This window comes from Mesitornis unicolor, unplaced genomic scaffold (assembly GCF_000695765.1).
Source record: "Mesitornis unicolor isolate BGI_N332 unplaced genomic scaffold, ASM69576v1 scaffold33960, whole genome shotgun sequence".
Lineage (NCBI taxonomy): Eukaryota > Metazoa > Chordata > Aves > Mesitornithiformes > Mesitornithidae > Mesitornis > Mesitornis unicolor.
The window spans coordinates 10,120-30,044 of NW_010158166.1; the positions used below are offsets into that span (position 1 = coordinate 10,120).

Below are 19,925 nucleotides of genomic sequence, written 5' to 3' on the forward strand. Positions count from 1 at the left end.
ACTTTCAGGAGCAAATGTGAAGTGTGTACCTCTGGCTACCGGTACAGAGCTTACACGTGCGTACGGTTTCACACTGCACAGCACTAAAATGTGCTGAATGGCACGATACAGCTGTGAGCTGTATACCACACTGTATTTAAACACCCACCAAAGGAATCAACTTGTTCTGGGGATACCTGGTGCCAAAAGTCCTGGCTGAGAAGCTGAGGGATGGAGTAAATGGAACCTGACCCGGGTACACTTGTGTCAGTGAGGCTTCAGCAGGTTCCAGAGGAACGGCAACCAACGACACCACAGCACACAGCAGTGAAACAGAGAAACCTTTCCAGCCTGGGCATCGCAGGGCAGCTACGCTCAGATCTCCAACTGCTGAAGATCACCAAGGACCTCCCATCCCGTATTGCACTTCACAGGAAAAACCACCGCAAGAGAGAAGAACGGTCATCTGCTACAACACCAACGACGTGCTCAGAACCTGAGCTCGCACCCTGCTCAGCTCCTCCAAAACCAGGTTGCTGAATGAGGACTCCACATCAAGCACTGCGTCTGTGGGAAAGGAAAGCAGCAGCATCGCCTGGCCAATAAACTGCCACTTCTTTTCCTTAGACTTGGCTTAAAGCAGTATGATTCTTCTCCCCTTCTCCTGCACCAAAATCCCCCCCCTCTCCTCCAAGCCCCAAGCCACAGCCTGGGCAGTTACAGCTTGCACTGCAATAGCTTATTCTGCTATAGGAAGGAAAATCCACGGTAACGTTGCGGTATCTTCTATCCACTAATGAGTTAAAGGATGAACTGAGGACTTCGCAAACGCGTCTTGTAAACACTGTGGTTATACTGAACAAGAAGTCACAGAGATACACTGGAAGTTAACCTGCAGCTTTGCTTTTCATCACAAACTGCCACGCTGACAGTGACTTTCACTGAGCAATGGCAGCTGCACGCAGATCTCAGTAGGATTTTGAGATGTTCAACCCCATTACTGGAACTTCCTTAACACTCTCCTGACTGTTCTTGGCCAGACCTGAACAACTCAGTAGAAGTGTTTTTAGCAATGCATTGAGTTCTTAGAAACAATCAGAGCAAGGGGCAATTCACAGTATTCAGAAGTGCCACAACGCACCCTGCTGAGCCCCAGACCCTTAAATTAAAGGAAGGACCTGAAAAGGGAAACGAGCCGGCAGGAGCTCCCTTCTGCGACTCCAGGCAGCAACACTGCTGGTCTTGGCGTGACTAAAGTGCATCACCAGCATTGAACAGCCCTTTACATAGGGAGCAGTGAGTCAGCTTCTCCAGGCGGATTGACTCCCAGGGACTTACAGACAACTTTTAAAATACAACTGTAAATATCAGCCAACGTAGAAATAATCACCCTACTATGCAAAATATAAAGTGGACCTGACTTTTGGCAGTGATTACAAGTAGCACCTCCTGTGGTATCTCTGCAGAGAAACAGCTTTGACTGCTGGGCAGGACCTGGGCCTTGCACCGCACACCCGACCCGCACAGGAGTGTGGAAACCAGCGGGAACAGCCCAAAGCAGCACTGAGGTATGAGCTTCTCTTCTGGGTCTGTCTGCAGATGTACGTACTACATCAGACAGGGAATTGCAGAGAGGACAAGACAGGGCTTATTCTGGACTGAATTCAGTGTACCGGGAAGGTGAAGGCACCGCTGCTGCGTGGTGCGGGCTGCCCACAGCCCTGGAGAGCAGGAATGCTGAGGAAGACTGGAGCACACTCTAGGATACAGCTTCAGAGGAGGGTTGCACAGCTTTAAACTGCGAGTTCTAGCTGAGTTTCAATAGCCAGCAAAGCAGCATACATAGCTCTGAAGGACAACAAATGCTGAGAACAAATGTGAGGTGTTAAATCAGAGGGAAAACTACAAAAACTAACACCAAGCGCTGCCCACAGACTAACCAGCTGCAACGGGAACCTTACAGGAATTGCATTTTTTCCCTCAAAGGCCCATGTCCTGTCTTTAAAGCCACATTGCACTCTACAGGAGCATCATCTGCCTGCCTCATCTCCACAGGCCACTCTGGATACAAGGTGCAATGGTGCTGTAAGCACAGAGCTACGAGAACATCCCAACACACGCACAGAGCTGGCAGAGCAGAGGCTGAGCTAACACTGGACAGCCTTTGTTAAAGCTATGCAACATGATACAGAACTGTGTTTGAATGAAAAAAGGAATCAACAGAAATTAAAAGACCCAATACCAAAGCAAAGCTTAACACCCTATTATTTTGCTATCTGATAGGCGACCTGAGATAGCTACGGATTAATAGTCTGGGAGGACTTATTTCAAGTCTGTGAGCAAGAGGACCTACACTTTATGGAACAAACCCGCATTACACACACACAGAAATCAGAAACCAGGTGATTTACTTCTCGCTGCGTTGAGGAGAACTGATCCTTGCAGAAATGGCTTCTCTAACTGCGAACACCCTTCCCTCCCGCCCTCTTTCCCACATATATATACACATATGTCTATATAGATAGATATATATAGAGATATATGTACATATCTCAGCTGCAGACTCCCCCCTTACAAGGCATTGCACAGGGTCTGACTCACTGGAGAACAAAACTCCAACAGCCAAAGCCGTAACTCTTCACAAATCCTGTTTTCTGCAAGGAGCAGTTCTCACAACGTATGTCAGCGATGTCACTGAGCTGAAATGAGAAGATTTAGAGTTTCAAAGCTGGGGCATTGATACCAATGTGCTCCCTACAGGCTATAATTTCAATGGACACTGAAAAGTGGATGCTGCTTCATTTACTGCAGGGGATTCCTCAGTTTTCTTGGTCAGATTTGAAGATTAATTCTCTTTGGTATTCAGCGGCTGAGCTCTGAAGTTCGGGTTTGTGTGAGTGCAAGAAAACCTGTGTGCTCTTTTGGCGGAGAAGGCCCGGCCCGGCACCACTACCCCATGAAGATCCGGATCACCAGCTCGATGTCTTTCCTGCACACGGGGCAAGGCGATCTCTTTCTCTTCAGCATCTTTGCGCACCTGAAACAGGCCACGAGGTGAGCAGTCCTTCCGTGGACAATGTTCCCATCCCGTGGTCTGTGGTGGCATAAGTAGCAAGGATTCAGTAACTTTTTTATACTCTCTAAAGACTGGATTTCTTCCTCCTTTTTATGCTCAGCGAAATGCAACAGAGACTCCTTGCTTTCACATTTTCGTGCTAAATCCAGAGACTCAATAGAGCTGCAGGGATCTACACACGACTTGTTCTCTACCATGTACAGCTCTTTGGGCTGGCCAACTGGAGCAGAAATGGTCCTTCGGCAGTCTGGGACATCGATCCCTTCATCATCCTCAGTTTTGGTTTGCATAGCATCAATGTTGGACAGAGAGAGAGAATGAGCCAGTTTGGGGCAATCTGAATACCAGTCCTTGCGCAAGGCCCAGCAGCGGTAGCAGTACCGTTTGCCTGGAGAGTTAAACTTCCTGCACTTGGTGCATTGCCAGCAGTCCTGGGGAACGAGCGAGGCAGACAAAAACAGCAGCAAGTTAGCGTACTCTTGCCTGCAACTTGTTTCCTCTACATTGGAAACGTGGCAGAGAAGCTCCATCGGAAAAGGACATTGACTACTGAGTATGAGCTTGCAAATGCATGACTCCTAGTTTGATTATCACGACAGCCTGGAGCGAATTTGACTACCCCTGTGTGTTCTACAGATGCAGATCTCCTAAGCAGTAAAATCTGTCCTTCCTCCCAGCCTTCAGCATTTTGGAAGAAGACAATGTTCTTAAGCACTGTAATTTATTGAATTTGCAGTATCTCCCTCTAAATTCAAGGGCAGAGCTCCTGGGATCAGGCAGGAATAGATTTTCCAGGCTCGCTAATCACTTCGCATCTGCACAACTAATAGCGATGTACTTGATTACCCACACAGCAAGAGCTGCCCAAGTTCAGAGCCATGATTCAGCTGTCCAACTGCAGGGACATCCTCATTTGTCAACATGCAGAGTCTCAAATATAATGCTAAAAATGTTGGTGCCACCAGCTGTGAAGAGTCTTGTCATCCCAGAGCCTATCACAGAATAAGTGACAGCTTCAGAGGTGACCTGGACACTCAGGACTTAGTGGGTTCCTAATCCTGACACAGAAATCTCCACTAATAAGGGTTTTTTTTGAGTGTGAGCACTTCACTTCAGTGATTAATGAAGTGCCTACTTTAGATTTCTGACTCTCTGCCATAGTACTACACTCCAGATTTCCTTTCAGAGGACAAGCCAGAATTAACCTTATTAAAAGATGCGTGGATATTGTTAATACTGACTTCACGTCCATCCAGTTTGGAATTCAACAGAGCCCTGCTAGGTGCAGCACACTCCAAGCAAGAAACGCTGACCTCAGGATGAAGGATGCTCACCTCAGAAGTAGCCTCTGTGTCTGTGTCATCACTTAAGTACTGCGAATCCTCCAAGTCGTGTGAGCACGCATCCTCCACCACCTGGAAAGAGTGGAAACGTTAGAGGGGTGCAATAATCAGCACAGCACCGAAAGGCAGATGAAAACCAAAGGATCTTGCACTGCCATGAGGCCAATGAGACAAAGCCAGCCCGTGGAGCACACGCGCCGTGGCTGTTTGAAGAAGTACCTTGCTGTCACCTTCCTTCACCTCCTCGCAGTCAACCGCTTCCACCTTGACTGCTGCACTGCTCAGGTCCAGCGGGCACTCGTTGAGGAACCACAGGTCGTCAGTAGTATCGGAAACAACGGCAGTGTCTATGTCCTGGTGGAGAAGCAGCAGAGGAGAGCACTCAGGGTGAGCAGCAGCGCGAGTACCAGCACCGCAGCCATCGCCACAGCCAACGCCTCAACCCTTTTCCTCAGCAAGAGGAAAGGAAAACGAAGCAGCCCTGGGCAGCTCCTCCAGTCACCCTGAGAGAGCAAGGGCAGCTCACTACTGTCCCAAAGACACCCCTTTTTGCAAGCAGACTACGCTTGTTCCCCTTGCTGCTTGCCCATACAGCAGCTGGGCACCACTGTGGCCATCTGCACCACGGGACGGCATTCAGCCCAGATGAGGGACAACGCCTGAGAGACAACCAACGCTCTGCAGCGCAGAAGGACCTCCAAGGGCTGAGCACAGCCTTCGGAGAGCGCCTGGTTTATTTAAGAACACTAAAGGTAACCAACCACCTGGTGTGAAAGGCTGGGACAGGAACACACAAGGGAGAGGCTGAAAATCCTGGAGTGGGAAGGGGAAAGAAAGAACAAGAATATTTTATTCACTTGGAACCCAAAAGAGGAGAGGAAAAGAATACAGTGCACCTATGGAAAATGTCTACACACCTGGTTAGTCTGAATATCTGTTGATCCATTACTTCTGGACTCGTAATTGCTTCTGAGGTTGCCTAAAAACCACCATGGAAGACCAGCTACATCCCATTCCTCAAACACTAGGTCCAGCTTAGGCTTCTTGCTTTTAGAGAGGTTTTCTATTAAGTCTTTGTCTGTAAGAGCCAAGTAGAGTCTAAGTCATGCCACACCTACATTATTTAAGAGACTAGCAGAGAAAAAACTGGCCCCACCTGATTTCAGAGCTCTTTCCTGCTCCTTACAGCCAGCTACTGCTGAGAGCTGTGGGTTTGTGTGAGTGCACTGGGATGTCAGGTGGGCTGCACGTCTATTTGTGTGTGACCCAAGTGAACTGGTGAAACAGTGACTGCACAGCCAGCAGTCAGAGAACCAGCCCAGTGCTCCCAGGGTCTATAACAGCAGGTTCTCTTTAGCTCTACCTTACTTTAAGTCTCAATACAGAAACACAACCGTTTCTTTCAGGGCTCTACCCAAGTCAACCCTGAGCACATTTCTTGAGTGGCTGAAGACGCAGAAAGAACCGGTTTGAATTTGGTTCCAATTTCCAGCCATGGGAGCTTCCAAATTCCAGAAAACAGGAAGCAGGAAGTAAGAATCCGTCCTCCATACCCCCCATGCTTCAGCCTCCTCTTGGGCCTGTGCAGTTTGGTCTGTGATCCTCAACTCAGCAGCCTGAATTTCAAGATAACCTTGAATCTCTCTCTCCAGTGCCAAGAGTTTCAAAGGCACAGACAAGGACTGTTTCTACCTCCTTTGTAATGCAGCCAGGAAAATCTCTTCTGCTTTCATTTGACCTGGAAATACCCACACTTGCAAGAAGGTTTGGTTTTACAAATTGGGTTCCTTGATATGAGGACGACGTGAGAACAGAAAGTAGAAAAACAGGAAAACTGCTTCCGTAACATCAGAAATCCATGAGTGAACTGGCAAGAAATCCCCAGACATTAAACCAAAGGGAATGTCTAAATATGAAGGAGCTGTATTACACTTAAGCTGGATAAAATAAAAAATATTCCACTGTTATTCGGTTCCCTGATTGGTTTGCAGGTAATGACTGCAGACGGCTCAGGCTATGTTCTGTGTAATCAGAGGAGAGAGTCCCTTGGGAAGATAAATAGATACGAGTATAATTTCAGCATTTAAAATACCCTTCAGCAAGGTCTGTAAGATTTTTCATGGCATTGTTTAGTGATGGATGTGCTGTTGGGGCTTAACCTGCCATTTTATTCCAAGTGTTTGTTTATTTATGAGACCAAACATCCAAGCTAGAAAACACATCTATCATAAAATACCTTTGGTGAACATGTGCAGTTCTCTCAATGTTTAGCATAAGCCAATGATTTTTAAGGAGGACATTCCAGGACAGGTTCTTATTGGTCTCCAAACACCCTTCTCCAGCGTTTTGCTGCTGCAGAGCTCAAGGTGTTACGCTGAAGAAGGAGCAGAAGCACTGGTATGTGTTGTGTTACTGCGGAAAAGCTGGCACTCACCTTCATAATTCTCACATTTTTGCTCTGAGGTAGTCAAAGCAGAAGCATTGCTTTCCCCCTCCATGATGCCAATGTCGGAACCTTCCTGATGGCTAAACTGCATGGAGGAAGGAAAAAACAGATGTTAGTCCAGCAGAGCTTATAGGGACAAGGGGATGTAGCACTTCCATTCCCAGTCACCAGCTGCAGCACGAGACCAAGAAGTTATGAAGAGAAATCAAAGTTTCTGTCTAAAAACTACACACTATGAACTCTCTACGAAGGCTACTGCATCTGCAATCAGCACAAACAACAGACGTGCAACCTAGGAAAAACCTTAAGACTGGCAAAAACCCCAAAGTAGCCATCTTTCATGCAGGAATACTGTGATCTTTGTGACTCTGTGGCCTCCAGTGTGAACAGCCACCTCCCAGATCAGATCACAGCACCCGAATCCCAAAACGCACCTGGAAACAACTTTGGATGTGCAAAGATTTTTCCTAGGTTTCCGATTCTGCCTGAAAGCTGCTGAAAACAATCCTATCAAACACCAAACCTGTCCACGTGTTTTAGAAAGTTGAATTATGTGGCAATTCCTACTCGAGAGAGGGGGTGGGAGAGAGGAGAGAAAGACAAGAAAACACAGAGCACGCTGGAGGAACTGAGGCCTGGAAGTGCTACACCCCAGAGAAACGCGCTCAGAGACTGGCACTCTGTTGAGGAGAACAGAGAAGGGTCACTCTGTCCCTGTCTTGTGGACTCCGAGAACTTTTCAGGAAGGTGAGGACCTGGCAGCCAAGCAGCACAAAGTTCTGGCAGTCCACCATGCACAGGTACAGAGAAGGGGCGCTCTGTACAACAAAAGAAACCACCAGGCAGTGGGTTTACCTTCAGCTGGTCTTGGCTTGGCTTATCGACGCTCTGTTCCTTTGCGAGACTCTGTGCAGCATCTAGATGGCAGGTAAAACAAAAGAAAAAACCTTCCCTGGTAATAACCATTCTCACAACACAGAGGGGCTTCAGCAAGCACCCAACGAGCCAGGCTTGGCAGACCTCTACGGAAACACAACCCTTTCCTCCATAGGCCACTTCCTAGGGTGTTACTCCTGTACTCCCTACGCTTTGCTAGGTACTTACAGAGGCGTTAGCCTATGGGATAGAGACTCCGTGCCTCCTCAGAGGTGAAAGCTCACAGCATGTAAGAATCTTCTTCCCAATGTGAAATACTATGCTTTTTCCTACAGGCTGAATCTTCTTCTCAATGTGAAATCCTATTCTTTTGTCCTGCCATTGCAAGCTCCAGGTCCTTTACACAATGGATCTGCATGGAGGCAGCAACCCAGAGCAACAGCAGAGAGTGGGGACTCTCAGCTGAAGGCTGGATCAGACCCAGGATGCAGGTGGTGAGCAGAAAACTGTAAGGTTTTTATAAATATCTCTGGACATCACCTCTTTCGGCTGAGGTTGAGACAGGAAAAGCGCCTTTCTCAAAGTGTTTGGGCAGGAAGAACAACGCTGAGACTCAAGAAGGGAAAGCTCCTCGCACAGCAAGCCCTTTCCTGGGTAATGGGGTGCACATCCACAACGCAATCTAATCCAGACCATTGTGCTGGCCCCGAGAGTTAATGAGAAGGCCAACCTAAATAGCAAGAACAATCAAATTAGCAGAAATCTTTCTCCATAGTAGGAAGGATGCACTCAGGAAGTCTACCCTTGCAACAGAATGACTTGCTGAGAACAAACGATGCAAGGATGGCTCCTGCTTGCTCCCCTTTCAATTTAGCAGAGAAATTCCCAGCTGAATGCCATGGAGATGTGAATGCTCTGATTTTCATCATGAGTCATGGCACTGAGAAGACACTGAAAACTGTGGCTGTAGGCAGAAAATTGGACCACAAAGTGGTCCACAAAACGGACTAAAACATAAGCCCACAAAATGACATGACTCTAGCCCAAATTCTTTGCTCTCCATGCATTAGTTCAGCTTTCCTTTCTTCCCTTCCATTACCCTACAGCTTCTGTGGTCACTGATTATTCAATATCTGAAGGAAAACAGAAGCCAACTGGCTCATCTGTAATTGCTTTGGCTCTGCAGGGGCATTACAAGAGGTGAAGACTTCCCCTTCCAACACTTTTTACATAATGCAAAAGGCATTCCACGTATGGGAAGCTTCCTTTGATGAGGCCAACACAGGCTATACAAAATGGCCTTAAAGTGAGGTATTCCCAAGTAAGTACCTCATGTGAATCTCACTTCAGAGTGAAAGGCAGCCCAGTAAGGACACCATCTGATAAAGAACATTATCTAAGAGCTTGGTCTTTGTTATCAAGATGTACTGCAGTCACTTTTTCTACAAGTGTACTTAAAAGAAGTGGCCAAGATAATCTGCAAAAAGATGTGCTGATAAGCACTGATTTGGCTAATGAATACAAGCAGCTCTTACAAAACAGGAAGAACCCTTTAAGCCCTATGGCACTTCTTGTTATTCCTATGTTGTGATGAAGGGAAAGGAATACCTGGAGTATCCTATGTACCTGTCAAGGTCTGGTCTGCCAAGCGTGTTTCGTCTCATAGTCACACACATTCCCATGCAGACAGTGATATAGCTCAGCCATCATCTCCCTAAGGAACAGCACCTTCTTGGCAGGTTTACAACACTTACACCACGACTGGACCCTACAGGCACACCCAGCCACACACACCGAGCAGCAGGGGCAGGGCAGCAGAGGAGAGCGTCTGTGGGATCCTCTGCTCTCCACACACACGGCCTGCAGGGAAGAGGCCAGGGCACAGCCAGCGAGGGAAAGGGCACTCACACAGCTCTTCTGTAGTAACGTGTTCACACCTGAGTCCACCTGGGAAGATTCTTCTATGGAAACCAAGGAGGGGACCTCAGAGGCACCAATGCACGGCTCAAAGCAGAGGACTACACAGTTTAGAGCCATGTTTTCTCAGTTTCTAAATTTGTACGAGCTTTTATGTACATGTGCAAAAACAGACTGAGCCTTTATGAAGAATTAAGTCCACATGATGTGCTTGGAGACCCCACAGCTCTGGTACAGCTCTCTTATGATTTGCACACTTGTAGTTTCATCAGAAGTTTTGCTTTCAAATGAAGATCCCCAGCTGCACAATGGGAACTGGCTGCAAGGAAGCCACCAGCTGAGATTAATTTAACAATACATTTTAATTTATGACTGGAGGACTTTTGATGCAGATAGATTTGATCTGTCTCGTGAGCTGGGAAAGCTAACAGTGACCTTTAAAGGTTCAAGTGTTTGATTTAAGTCCAGACCTCTCTGACTTGCAGAACTAGGCTGGGTTTCCAGCTCTCTTATATTCAGCCAGGACTGTGAAAGCATAAAACAAAGTGAGAGCAGGAAGTCACAGCATGCTATGAAACTGAGAAGCCAGTCATGATTTGGATGGGCCACTTCAACCACGTTGATCTGTACATCCATGGTATTTAGTGTGCCTGCTGCTCCAGGGTTTGGCAGCCCCGTCACTCAAACAGCCACCTGATTTCATAGCACAGCTACTGATGGTGGACACACAGAAAACACACACAGATCGTCCTGTCAAAGCCTTCATTAGCAGTTTGTTCCAACTTCAGAAACATTTCTATCATTACTTACCCAAGTTACATCAACACTACATTGAATAGACTTGCCCAGACTGTGACAAACCTACCTGCCATTGCAGCAGAGGTCAGGTTCCGTTTCAACATATCATAGACTGGGCTGTGGGAAAGAAGGCGACACCTGAGTACACTCACAAAACCAAACCCCATTACCCTTTAAACCAGGGACAGAAATTCTCTGTTCCTATCCAGTGACACACTGGGAACTGCAGGGAGGGCAGTCACTACAGAGACGTCGAGCTCAGAACTGAACTGAAGGATGGAGCTTTTTGCTTAAGTGGGAGATCGAGGGCCTGAGAAGATGCAGAAGTGAAAGGGGGAAAGATGTCCCCTCACACAGCTCACTGCCTGCACCGGAGCTGGCTCTGCAGATTGAAGGAGCTAAACTTCAACTGGTCAAATGCATCAGAGCAGGGCACTTGCTGTTCACAGAGGTCCATGCAGCAGCGAGCAGAACACTGACACCGTGAGCCTCCTGTCTCTGCAACCTCTACAACACAACACGCATTAAAGAGGACGTTTTCCTACCTTGGATCTTTTACAGAGAAGCTCTCCAGTCCCAGCAGCTCTCCCAGCTGATCTCCTCCACAGTAGACCATGTGCTGCTGCCTCTTGTCATACAGCTGCCTCACCATTATGTACTGTCCTAGGTAATGCATCACCTGGGGATACACACCACAGCGTTAGCCACGTCTGCAGCCGAAACCAACCACCAAAGACCCTGGAAATTTGCTTCACTTTATGATACTGCCTCCTGCTACCGTGTGCAGTGTGAGTCAAGCAGTGCCTGCTTTTTATGCACATCTTGGTGCCTCCCAACCAAGGGAGAGTTATGCTTTATAGTATTGCTATAAGGTTCGTAGCTATTAACCCTTGACAAGATGGAAAACTGAGTCGAGGATGGACAAACAGCAGCCTCTCTGCTACCCCACATTAAAAAACAACATAAAATGGGCGATAGTGCTTTTATCTGAGCAGTGTCCTCAGTGAGAGCTGCGGATGGACACTGCTGCTGCTCAACTCGGAGTGAAGAGGAGAAGGAAATGGGGAGGAAGTGGAGGCAGAAGTGAAAAGAATAAGCCATTAGTAAGGGACGACCACATTTACAGCGCTGCCCCTCAGGACACAGCTTGCGAGATGCACAAATAAGTGCATTAGTGTCACAAAGGATGGAGAGAAAAGAGAAAACATCGGGCACTGCTGAGCTCCAGCGAGGAATCCAGAGCACAAGAGGAGGCAGCAGAGTGCATTAAGCACAATACAGGCAGGTTCCACACCCATTACCCACAAAGTGACCTTCCTAAACGACGGTGTCACCAAAAAGTTGCTACCAGTACTCGAAAAAACTGATTTAACTGAGTTAAAACGTCAATCTGCACAAGTAACCTGCATTTAATACTCAGCTCTCCCCATTTAAACCATTCAATTTGTTTTTGCAAAAATTTTGAGAAGCTAAGTAAGTTATTTAAATGCATAAGTGTTTAAAATAAGTCACAGGGCCCTGCAGGAATATTTGACACGTTCATAATGAAAAACCACGGCATTTAATTCTTTGCAGACAGGACACTCTTGTAAATCACCGTCGGTGTCATTTTTTTAATCTCGTACACATACTGCATTTTAATCTTAAAATAAATGACTTCACGGGGTCTCTTCGGTTTAGCTGACAAGCCGTTTCAAGGCAAAGTTACATGAAAAACATCAACTGGAATCCAATTGTTAAGGCTTTCACGCACTGAGCGGAGAGCAAGACAACTGAGCAGCATCTCCTGCGCGCTCCCAGGACTGTGGTTACCTCAGCCCTTCCTCTAAAGAAGTTTCTGATTTTCCAGACCAATAACTTCCCTTAGTATTTCACACTCCTGTTCCAATTCCTTGGGGGGGCTCTCAAGATAATTTATGATCGATCAAATCCCAGCAGCCCTATGGAAGGTATCAGAAAAACAGTCCAGAAAAACCAACAGCCAGTCCCATCCCTTCCCCATCTCCCGAATAACCAGGGGCTGAGCCCACCTCCTTCAGCGTGAAGGTGTCACCCTGGGCGCCCGCAGCCTGCAGAACCTTCAGCAGCGGCAGTTTGGGTCGCACCTACAAGACAAAGCAGAGTTTTATTTGAGGGAGATGTGAAGCAGCGCCCTGGCACCCACCCCTGTGTGTGTCACAGCTCCCAAACTGGCCACGTCCTGCACCAAGCACAGGGCTGGCAGCCTGCTGTGAGCTGGAGGTCGTGCTGCTGGCCTCAGGCTTGTGCTCTCCTTTACAAGTCATCTGCATGGACAAATGCTTAAAAAAGAAGTTGAGAGGCCTGGAAATGAGCACAATCATCCTGACTGGAGTGCAAGACAAAAAAAAAAAGCCAAGGAATTTGGGCAGCAGGCTCTCCAGGCTTTAATCACTCGCATTGTCTCATTAACTTTGATGCCATTCATCCTGTGAGGGAAGATTGGGAATTCAGAACCTTGGTATGGAGTCCTGGGCAGTGAGTAACCAAGTGTCACACACTGAGGAGCGGCGATGGTGCATTCAGATTGCACTTCAAGAGAGCAAATCGGGTCTGCTCTGTGCAGACCTTAGGGAGCGTGGATTTATTAGGATTCACGAATGGGCACGTAATAATAAGACTGCAGGAAACACGAGGTGTGGTTAATTAACACCGTGGATCAGAACCTGTATTTTCTGTGGGTCTCACTCATCAACCAAAATCTTTACAATACAAAATGTAAAGCACCCTGGGAACGATGCAACTGCTCCACAACCCCTTTAAGTTTCACCCACACACCCCAGCAGCTTTGAGCAGCCATGAGACAGATAATGCTATATAAAACAGCAGCAGGTTTTAAAAAGCTATTTTTCGCCCCACGTTGCTACTTCATCTACTCCACAAGAACTGTAATGATTCCTAGGAAAGCATCACCACACGATCCGATGCCGTGCGTTCCCTAAAAATGCCAGGAAGCCCTCGCTGCTGTCTGAGCACGACACGGTTGTGTACAACACCGTATAGTAATGCACACTTCCCACGCTGAATCTCTTCCTCTGCTCTCCTCCTGTATCAGACGCCAATACACCGAGAGATTTCAATGTGTCACGGGACAGAAGGTCCACTCCTCTGCACATGCTGCTCACTGCTGTTTCCCCTGCAAGGCTGATGCTCTCAAGCCATGCAATCAACTCTAAATGCCTCCCCGTGGCAGTGTTAGGTGGGTTCACCTGTGTCTCACACCCACTCCTTTCTCCCCATATAAATGCAACTGCAATCCCCACTTCCTTTTCTCAAGGAGCAGAGCCTGTTTGCAGCACTACAGTATCTCCTCCTCCTCCTCTGGCACTGTTTTACTGCACAAGGTAAGGAGAGCAGCTTTGGTTGCTTGTCACGAATGCCATTTGTGGCTCAGCCATCAGGCAGTATCTTGACAAGGTGTTTTTGTTCCACTGCTTTCTAATAGTGTAACATATATCTTCTCTGTGGATGTATCTGGTCTGCCTGTTTTCTCATTATGATGTCTGTGAGATGCATTTTCAAGCTCAAACAGAACTGCTCGTGTCCAGCCCCACGTCTCTCTCTCAAGAGCAGCCTTCTCACTAGGAAAAAGCTTAGCACAACTGAAATAAGTGCTTGCATCAGCACATGGTCTTTAAAAAGATGAAATTATGTGTTTGCATTCATTCATTTCTCTAATGACCACTCTCAAATGGATTCTGAAGTAACTTCTTACACATCTCCTTCTGATTAAAGAAGCAACCTAGTTAGCTTGATCACTTTTAAATGGGCCCTTAGCTATTAAAGCACGACCAAAATGGAAGTGTTTATTCCATGCTGCCGAGGACACCGAGTGTTGACAATCAATATTTTGCTGCTAATATCAGAGCCTATTTGCTTATTTTTTTTTTTTTCATGTGGAGTGAGCTGAATAAATAAGCATTTACATCAGCTCTGCACAGGACTTGGCTACAATTCAAGGCTTCTAAATTAAGCCTCAACTGGGAGGATCTCTTCACTTCCCAGCAGCTTATTTCCACTCCGGCCACATCCCCTCTTACTGTGGAGATGCTTTTCAAAATGAATTGGCTCTGGAAGGTTGGTTGGATGGCTGCCTTAAGGAAACCTTCCTGATTTCTGCAGTCATCGTTTGCAAACTCCTGTTCTCTGAGGGGTCAGCGTGGTGTGACAGAGCCAGACTGCGATACCCAGACCACACCTGCAGTGCTGACCTTGGCTCGCAGCTACAGCGATGCCTGATCAGAGACGCTCTAGGAACAGTCAATAATAAGAGTACAACGTGTTCGGTGCTTACCCAAGCTGACTCCAGGAAGGGCACACAGATGCATTACTGACCACAGTTCAGTGTACGAGGTGACAAAGCTCCAGTACAACTGTCAGAGCCCAGCTGCATGTGGTGTTCTTCAAATATAGATCCAGCACAAAAATATGCATGATAACATTTCTTGTATTGCCAGTTTTAACTGGTTTGTCCTCTCCTCTGCCTTTAAATTGTTCATAACTGATTGATCTGATAGTGAAAGCTAACGCAGGTTCTCGGGATAAAAGCTCCACTCCATCAGGCTAAACTCTTACTTAAATGTACTTGGAGAGCTTTGATTTGATGGAAAAAATGGCTGCTTTAGTGAGGAGAAAGCAGTGAAGATCATGGGAGAGATCATTACCTGGTTAACTTGTCCCAGTGCGATTCTGCAGGCGCTCTCAGCTGCTGGATGCTGGGCAGAGCCTGGAGAGGTCATCGTGGCAGTGATGAGCTGGTCACAGCAGAAACCTGTACACGAGAGGGATCACGTTCCAGTTAACTGAGAAACCCAGCCTTTAGTTTAACCACTGCCACCCTCAGAAGCTTCAGGAAACCAGTGTTTAAAATCAGCCCTGTGTGTCTTAACGACTGCAGGAGAGCGCTAATGGCACCGTGCCTGCTGCGTCCCACCCTGGCTGCCCAGCGCCTGCTCTGCTGGGGCTCCGAGGATGCTCAGAGCAGCACAGTGTGGTGAGGAACCCGGGGAACTGCCACTGGCAAACCCTTGCCATGCTGAGGTCCTTGAGTCAGGAGGAGAAACTGAGCTGAGTCACCATCGCCTCCAATGGAAACCTTCCCAATACAGCAACCCCCCCACTGCCCACAGGGAGGGGCAGGCGGTGCTGATGGCAATGATTAACACCTTCCCCACCCGCTTTTCCCAGAGCTTAGAGCTGCTGCAGCCTTGAGATGCAGGCTATCAGATAAACCGAGTTTCACCAGCATCACTGGGCAAAAAGATCCCTTCCTGAAAAGGAACCGGAAAGGGGAAGTCCTGCAGCTATTTGAATGTGTTTCTGTTCTCAGTATCCACCCAAAGAGCACAGTGATGTGGAATGACTCACAGCACGTTCCAGTTTCACCCACCCCACACAACAGGTTTGAAAACCTCTTTATATTTAGAGAGAGGACGGTGTAAACCAGCCAGCCACTGGAACAGAAGTGACTGGGATGGTGTCAGCACTGCAGCTCAGACCCATGAGCCTGCAGAATTATTGTGACGGTAAAGTCTCCACTGCAGTGTGGATCTGGCCGCACTTCTGTAGGCAGCGCCCAAACAAGCCCTGCAACTGCCCCTTTGGTAGACTCAGGGCTAAAGCATGAGATGAATTACAGCACTGGCTCCCCAATTTCCCTATGCAGATGCAACTTTGGGAAGGTTTTTACTCTGTGGAATGCAGGAGCGGTATCAACCTTGAACCTGTGCAGTGGTTCAGATTAGATGTGAAAATGTGAAGCCAAAACTTCTCAGCGCAGTATCTAAACGGTCTTCCACAGCAGTTTTCAGGTAACAGTAAATGGATCTGTTATTGCCACATCAGGCACAAAGAATGTGAGCCGGTCTGATCAGCTACGTTACCAAATGGGTACGAGGAAGATAACCAGAGCTGCTGTGCCTGGGGAACGTAACCAGACATTGTGGATGCAGACAAAACAGGCTGAGCATCCACCCAGCACAGCGCAGAAACCCCAGGAATGGCCAAAATCTCCGTTTTAGCACCAATTTGAGCTCCTGACCACTGGGAACCATTCAACCCCTGTCCCTCCCCTGCCCCATCTATCCAAATGGACTTGTGGTGGCTTTTAGAGGCTTCTGACAGCTCTTGGAGCATCGCATTTCTCCGAAATAAAGCACTACCAGGAATACAACCATTTGCAAAGATTAATCATAGCTCTAAACACTGAGGAAAGCTTGATCAAAGCTTATCAAATGTGCAAGTTCGGTAAATGACAGTGACCAGATCTAGGTACTACCTCAAAGGAAGTGAATTACAAGTTAAAAGCACTTCCATATCATCAGTGTCTTAAATTTTACCTCGGGTTTCTACTCGATAATGCCAAGCACATCACAACACAAACTGCCCAGAGGATTCTGCACAAGCTGAGCTGCACCAAACTTACCCAAACCTCCAACTTCTCACCTATGAGGAGTATCCCCAGCCGTGCCTCAGTTTCCCGAGCAGACCTTGATCTTCTCTTATCCCCAGCCGTGCCTCAGTTTCCCAAGCAGTGCCTTTGCCCCTGCCCAGCAGAGCCCGTGGTCCTGGTGCAGGGCTGCAATGGGCGGCGCTGGGTGAAGCTCCTGGTGCTGCTGATGCTCTTTTAAACCCACTCCTGCCTCCAGGAGAGGGAGTCACCAACACATCAGCTTCTGATAAGGGCTGAGTTGGTGTGAAAGCAGCACAAACAGTGGCTTTCCTCTCCCTGCATTCCTGGAAAAGGCTCTGCCAGCCCTGGGTCAGAAGCATCAACCCAGGATCGCTTTAACCGTTTTAGTGCTGGGTTTGGGCAGGCGAGTCAGTGCCTTGCCTCCAGCCCATACAGATCAACTGGGGTTCTACTCAGCTTGGTTCTTAGCACTGCTAAATTCCTTTAATCAGAAATCAATCCTGGGATCACTGAACGCTGGCTTCCCAAGCCTGCAAACACCCCCAGATTGATGGAGGCGGTCATGAAAACCTCATTTCTCTTACCTCTCTCTGCACGGACTGCCCAGAAACAAGCAGGGGAAAGTCCTAGAGAACAAGAAGCTCCCTGCTCCGTGAGCCCCACTGAACTTCCCCTGCAGCTCCATTCTCCCACTTATTTTATGCCAAATATTTTACCTCACAAGCCTGGAAATGCCGAAACCAACTTGCAGCCACAGAACGAAGCACCAGGGAGCTCACTGCTGTTCCCCTCCACAGCTTTGGGGCTACACAGACCAGAAAATGACCCTGGACCAGTGATGACTGGGAGGAAATGGTGAATCACAGGAGCCAGGAACGAACTGTTTTTAACACTTGAATGCTTTATATGGTCAGGAATCGGACATCTGCCCCCTCTGTGAGTAACAGCTCCTTCTCTGCAGGATCAAAACCACACCGTGCCATGGTTTTGATGCTGGCAGAAGGAAGTGCTGAGACACCAGATACGAACAAGCCAGAAAGGAGCACAAACACAGGGCACATGGACTTCTCTTGACAGCAGCGGCTGGCAAGTTGAGGCTGAACTCCTAATTCCAGCTCAGTTTTTGTTTTAGAGTCTCCTTTTAAGGACACAACAGTGTCTAACTTCAAAGTGAAAATACAAGGAGTACCAATGGATCATTGCTCGGTGCATCTGTGGGCTCTGCAACAGCGGGTTAAGGTCTGGCATTGAAGTCTTGTCCTCGGCATCATCCTTTCAAATACAGCAAAGTTTCTCCTGAAAACAAACCCATGTGGAGACAGCCCCGGAGGGGAGGCTCTAAACAAGCACTAATGTGATAATTGAGTCAGAGATAATGAAGTTTGTCCCTATCAGTGTGAATCCCACATGTTCTCATGCCTGCAGGTCCTTCTGCCACTTCTCACCTGGCTGGGGATGAAAACCCCATCACTGCTGCCCCAAAACCCTGCCCTGACACATCCTCAACTCCACCAGCACTGGGCCACACACCTGACCTGATCCCATCCCCGTGCTCCCAACAAGTTCACACACGTCCTCAGAGCTGCACCAAGGCTGCCCCTCCACTGCCGCCTCCCAAAGAGCAAACTGGGCTGTAAATGACACAATTTAACAGATTCTGCACTCATTTAACCACCTTTTCGACAGGACTGGTGTTTCACTGTGCACTGCTGCACGTCCAGCTGCTCTTGCTTCCCTCCCAACAGCTGCTACAGGCACTGACTCAAAGCCTTGCCACACAAAGCCCGCAGCACACGGGGATATCAGTTTTAACCCCTTTTTTATCGGTGTGTTTCCCAGTCGGTCTCAGAGCAATGGGTGTAACACAGAGCTGTGCTCAGCACCTCATTTACCCAGCAGGAACAGCGCACGCTGCCCTGCTTGGAGCGGGGCCACCTGCACCGGTAACACAGCAACGTGGAGCTGCTGGAGAGCAACAAACAGACAGCACAGCAGAAACCAGCCCACGCTGTAACAGCACCGCGTCCATTTGTCAGGGGGCCCTTCCATCTCATTTGCTCTCTCTTCCTTCAAAGTACACAATTTGCATTTATCAATCTCTGCTTCTGCCAGATTTAAGTCTTGGATACCTGCAGCTTTATTCCAATTCTTTTTAACCCTAAATTCTGCACCACCCCAGACAGGACCCATCAGAACCGATCAGCTCAGCAACCAGGGATCATCTTTTACAGTCCACGGGCGAACATTACACGTCTGATCTTTGACTTATTGATCCCCCCAGCAAATATTTTCTTGTTGTTAACACTGCACTTCCAACCATTAAAGCTGCACGGCCTCTGGCAGCGTTTTGCCTGGGAAAAGCGAGGGTTTAAGGTTCAAATCACGGCGTGAAAGCCGACGCACGGGAACACAGGGTCCCTGCCAGTGCTCTGCTGCAGTCAGGTCGTTATCACATTGCTCAAGCTGTGACCCAAAACGCTGCCAAAGTTTGCAGCGCTGCAGATAACCACGGGGTATGCAAAAGCTTAGAAAGCAAAAACGTGCCCTGGAAACGATGCAGTAGTGCAGGAACATTTGCCACATCTCCCTTTATTACCGGAGCAGATGGTTTAAACATCAGCCAACTGCAAACCATAAGCAGTCAGGCAGCAGTGAGATGTCCTTAAAAGTGCTCAGCAGTAAACGTAACTACAGTAATACAGGGTTTGGAAGCGTATTTCTGACTGGCAGCAGCACAGCTCTTGGAGCTCTTGGGCAGAGCCCTCGCTGTGCTTCCAGCACCACCACCCGAGGGCTGCGGACACGGCTGTAACCGGGGGGATGGTGCCACCGAAACGCGGCTTCCGCGGTCAAACGGGACCGTTTGGATCTTGGCTCTGACTCTTAATTTTTATTCTTTTTCCTGCCCGTGACGGTGATTTTAAAGCAGAAGCGTTTGCGAGGTCAGACGCAGTAGCCCGCGCTGCGAGGCTCCCGCTCCCCAGGCCCCTTCCCACCGGCACCGCAGGCCCAGCCGCGCACCGCTCCCGCGGAAAGGGGGGGGACAGCTCCCTGCCGACC

The 19,925-nt window shown here is 48.2% G+C and overlaps 1 protein-coding gene across 1 annotated transcript; it reads right to left on the reverse strand.

Moving 5' to 3' along the window:
• Positions 1-2,928: 2,928 nt before the first annotated feature.
• MDM4 (MDM4, p53 regulator) lies at positions 2,929-15,192 on the reverse strand. Its single transcript, XM_010182809.1, is given in 12 exon segments — positions 2,929-3,486; positions 4,390-4,470; positions 4,618-4,752; positions 5,160-5,192; positions 5,194-5,211; positions 5,316-5,476; positions 6,833-6,929; positions 7,700-7,761; positions 10,503-10,552; positions 10,981-11,114; positions 12,466-12,540; positions 15,118-15,192. Coding segments are annotated over 12 exon segments (1,479 nt in total).
• Between the last annotated feature and the right edge of the window lie 4,733 nt (positions 15,193-19,925).